Source organism: Myotis lucifugus, unplaced genomic scaffold (genome assembly GCF_000147115.1).
Source record: "Myotis lucifugus unplaced genomic scaffold, Myoluc2.0 scaffold_0, whole genome shotgun sequence".
Taxonomy (NCBI): domain Eukaryota; kingdom Metazoa; phylum Chordata; class Mammalia; order Chiroptera; family Vespertilionidae; genus Myotis; species Myotis lucifugus.
The window spans coordinates 68,967-72,890 of record NW_005871048.1 but is presented as its reverse complement, the minus strand read 5'-3'; the positions used below and the strand labels follow the sequence as shown (position 1 = coordinate 72,890).

General features: G+C 54.7%; 1 protein-coding gene across 1 annotated transcript in view; it reads left to right on the top strand.

Annotated features, from left to right (window-relative positions):
- The window catches only part of SLC12A9 (solute carrier family 12 member 9), an 8,664-nt gene that overhangs the window by 2,547 nt on the left and 2,193 nt on the right, over positions 1 to 3,924 (top strand). Inside the window, exons 4-11 of the mRNA XM_023753874.1 lie at positions 181 to 319; positions 452 to 563; positions 1,106 to 1,263; positions 1,370 to 1,452; positions 1,625 to 1,749; positions 1,892 to 2,084; positions 2,255 to 2,429; positions 2,639 to 2,785. Coding sequence (XP_023609642.1) covers positions 181 to 319; positions 452 to 563; positions 1,106 to 1,263; positions 1,370 to 1,452; positions 1,625 to 1,749; positions 1,892 to 2,084; positions 2,255 to 2,429; positions 2,639 to 2,785 — 1,132 coding nt within the window. The remainder of the gene's footprint in view (positions 1 to 180; positions 320 to 451; positions 564 to 1,105; positions 1,264 to 1,369; positions 1,453 to 1,624; positions 1,750 to 1,891; positions 2,085 to 2,254; positions 2,430 to 2,638; positions 2,786 to 3,924) is intronic.

Below are 3,924 nucleotides of genomic sequence, written 5' to 3'. Positions count from 1 at the left end.
AGTATAGATGAGGCCTGGAGGGAAAAACTGTGTATACAGGAGTAGGAGGTGATGAGGAGCTCAGCCAGACCGTGATGGGTCAGGGGGAGGGTCTTGGTGAGTTTGGTGGGGGAAATGGGGTTGTGGAATGTGAGGAACGGGTGGCAGGGCCAAGACGCCTGGATCACAGAGGGATGGTAACACCTCCTCCCTGGGAACAATCCTTCCTCAGCTGGCTACGCAAAGGACTACACCACAGGGGCCATGATGACCTTTGCCAGCGTTTTTGCCGTCCTTTTTAATGGCTGCACAGGCATCATGGCTGGCGCCAACATGTCTGGTGAGGGTCCCTGCCTACTGCCTCTTGGGGGTGTGGGGCTGCCACCCTGGGCCCCTACCTGGGTACTGTGGACTCAGGGATGTAGGGGATGGTGGAAGGCTGATCTCTCTCCCTCTGCTCCCCTCCCTCCAGGGGAGCTGAAGGACCCCAGCCGGGCGATTCCTCTGGGCACCATTGTAGCTGTCGCCTACACCTTTTTCATCTACATCCTGCTTTTCTTCCTCTCCAGCTTTACCTGTGACAGGTGCCTGGGGAGGGGGTGAGCCCTGCCCTCTAGGGAGTGAAGGGGTTGTTGGGACAAGGTTGATGCACCGGGATCACCAAAGAGAGCACAGGCTGGGGGACAGATACCCAAGTTGTTGGGGTAAAGGGGAAAATGGGAACTGTTTCTCCCAAGGGAGAGAGAGAGAGAGCTGCTGCTGCTGCCAATGGGAGGGTTGGCTAAGTGATAGATAACCCGCAGCCAGCATTTGCCATGTGCCTGGTACTGTTATAAGCACTTGGTTTGAGGGTGGGGAATGACTTTCTAGTCAAATTCCATAAACAGTCGGCTCCTTGTTCATATACTGCTGGGAATGTGTGTCCAAAGCAGCCCAACAAGGACCAATGAATGTCAAGTCCGTCCCCCTGGCATACTTGATCTGTTACTGTGGCCCCTGAGATAGGAGCTGGATCAGTTGAGAACAGTGACCTCTTAACCTCACACAATGTGGTGGGTGCTTTTCTCACAAAGACCCCAGGTGGCTGCACATTCTTTTCCATGTCTTCCTCTTTCCCTTCCTGAAGGATCCTGCTGCAGGAGGATTATGGGTTCTTTCGTGCCATCAGCCTGTGGCCCCCACTGGTGTTGATTGGCATCTATGCCACATCAATCTCAGCCTCCATGAGCTCCCTTATTGGTGCCTCCCGCATCCTCCACGCCCTGGCCCAGGACGACCTCTTTGGTGCGCTGTCCCCTGCCTCCTTGCCCAGCTCTGAGCATGCCCTCTGTGTCTGTCTCAGTCTGTGCTTGGCCCAGGCTAATGTGCTGCTGCATTTCTGTTTGCACAGGAATGATCTTGGCACCAGCCAAGGTGGTATCCCAAGGGGGGAACCCCTGGGGGGCTGTGCTCTATTCATGGGGCCTAGTACAGGTAAGCCTTTCTCTTTAATCTGCCCTTCCCCTCACCCTAGGCCCTCCCCGGGTATGCTTGCAGGATCAGGAGGAGCTAAAGTTGTGGGCTGGGAGATATAAACGACAAGGCAGGATGCATTGGCATTTGGTGGGGAGTAGCTCAAATGCCCAGCCTTTTGGTCCTTGTCCAGCTGGTGCTCCTAGTTGGGAAGCTGAACACACTGGCTGCTGTGGTTACTGTCTTCTACTTGGTGGCCTATGCTGCAGTGGACCTGTCCTGCCTGAGCCTGGAGTGGGCCTCGGCCCCCAACTTCCGGTGAGACAATGCCTGTGTCCCCTGAAAAAGAGGACGAATAGGAAGGACTCAGACCAAGGGGGGTACATCTGGGAATGGAATGGAGTGGCCTGGTGTTCAGGGCTGGCCCTGAGTGTCCTTCCTTCTCTCTGTCCACCTGCAGCCCCACCTTCAGCCTGTTCTCCTGGCACACCTGCTTGCTGGGGGTGGCCTCCTGCCTGCTCATGATGTTTCTCATCAGCCCTGGGGCTGCAGGCGGCTCCCTGCTGCTCATGGGCCTGCTTTGTGGCCTGCTCACAGCTCGAGGCGGCCCCAGCAGCTGGGGCTACGTCAGCCAGGCCTTGCTTTTTCACCAGGTTGGGGGATCTCAGAGGAGGGTGGGAAGGGGAGGAGGCAGTCTGGGAAAGCCCACCCTACAAAGAGGCTTCCTCTTCCCTCGGCTAGAGTTGGGGTTCCTGTCTGGTAGGTGTCCAGTGGGGGTTGCCCAGTTGAGCCCTTCCTCCCCACCACCTCACCCTGTCTCCAGGTCCGTAAATACCTGCTTCGACTGGACGTGCGGAAGGATCATGTGAAATTCTGGAGACCCCAGCTGCTGCTCCTGGTGGGGAACCCCCGGGGCGCCCTGCCTCTGCTTCGGTTGGCCAACCAGCTCAAGAAGGGAGGCCTCTATGTGCTGGGCCACGTCACGCTGGGAGACCTTGGTGAGTTGCCGCCACTTCTCCTTTGCTTCTTGTCTCGGACGTTCTTGTTATTCTTTGCGTCCCAGAGGCCTCATGCTTCTTCCCAGATGACCCTTCCATCCAGCACACAGCCCTGTCTGTCCAAACTTTTTCTTCTGCGTACTTGGGGTTTGGACTCTAGGAGAAAGAACCTGAGTTTGGCCCACATTTGCTGCCTTCCTTCTTCGTAGACTGCCTGCCCTCGGACCCTGTGCAGCCACAGTATGGGGCGTGGCTGAGCCTTGTGGACCGGGCCCAAGTGAAAGCCTTTGTGGACCTCACCCTCTCACCCTCTGTGCGCCAGGGGGCTCAGCATCTGCTGCGGATCTCAGGCCTTGGTGAGCTGCTCCTCCCGGGATCCCCTCTGACCCCTCTGTGGCCCTTTTCAGTCTCTGCTTCCCTCCCCTCCACCACCCGAGAGAGTCAACTACAGACTGCAAACCCCAAAACGAACCCACAATCTAATGCAGATAAGATGTGGCACTCAAAGATAATAAGACAGTATGTGATCAGGTCTTGGAATAGATGCTTAAGGACTAGAGATGGGTGACACATTACTTTTTTCTCATCCAAAAATTGGGGCACAGGCTCTGAAGACAAAGAGCCTGTATTTGTATTTCTGGGGACAAAGGGAGTATTATCTGAAGCTGGGGCTGCCCCATCAAATCTGTGACAGATGGTTTCTAACCACCCGAGTTCAAAGAAAGGAAGACCAGTGTGCACTTATGTGGCTTGCAAAGGGTTTTTAATGAGATAGTATCTCAGCTGGGCCTTGAAGGGGTGGAAAAGTAGGAAGGGCTGCAACACGGCCTCCACAAAGATTTGGAGGGCGTGTGGGGCTGATGCGTTTGGGTGGAGTGGAAGATTCCCAGCTTGTGATTGTTGCAGTGCTGAGGCCTCTGGCCTTGCACCCCGGCTTCCTCCAAATCTGTGCTCAGCTGCCTCCTCTTTTCTTAATCTCGGGGCTGGCATCTGAGCGCTCTCTGAGTGCGTGCTTCCTGCTCCGCTCAGAATCTGGCTAAAGATCAAGTGCTGGACGTTGCCCTGCTGGGTGTAAGTCAGAACCCTGGAACATGCTCAAGAGGGGGTGTGACTAGCTTCATTTGTAAGATCAGCTGGAGTTCAGGGGTTGAGGTGTTTTGGATGCTATCAAGCATTATGAGATAGGCCCTGGAGCATCTAAGGGCCCGGTCTCTTTCGTGGGGAAACCTGTGCCAAGCAAGAGACCTACTTTTAGGAAACTTAACCTGCAGAAAATGATTCAAATAAAAGCAAAATGATTTCCTTTAAATTTCCTTTCAACAAATTCTCCTGGCAACCCATTTGTTTCAAGAGAAAGGAACTTAGAAGAGGTCGCAGATTGCACGTGGGGGAACTAGGAAAATCCTCTTCGCTTTTTCACCTCCTGGAAAGCTCCAATTCATGACCAGCACCTGGAGACAAGTGACTTCCTCCTTAGTGTTCCCATAGGCACTTA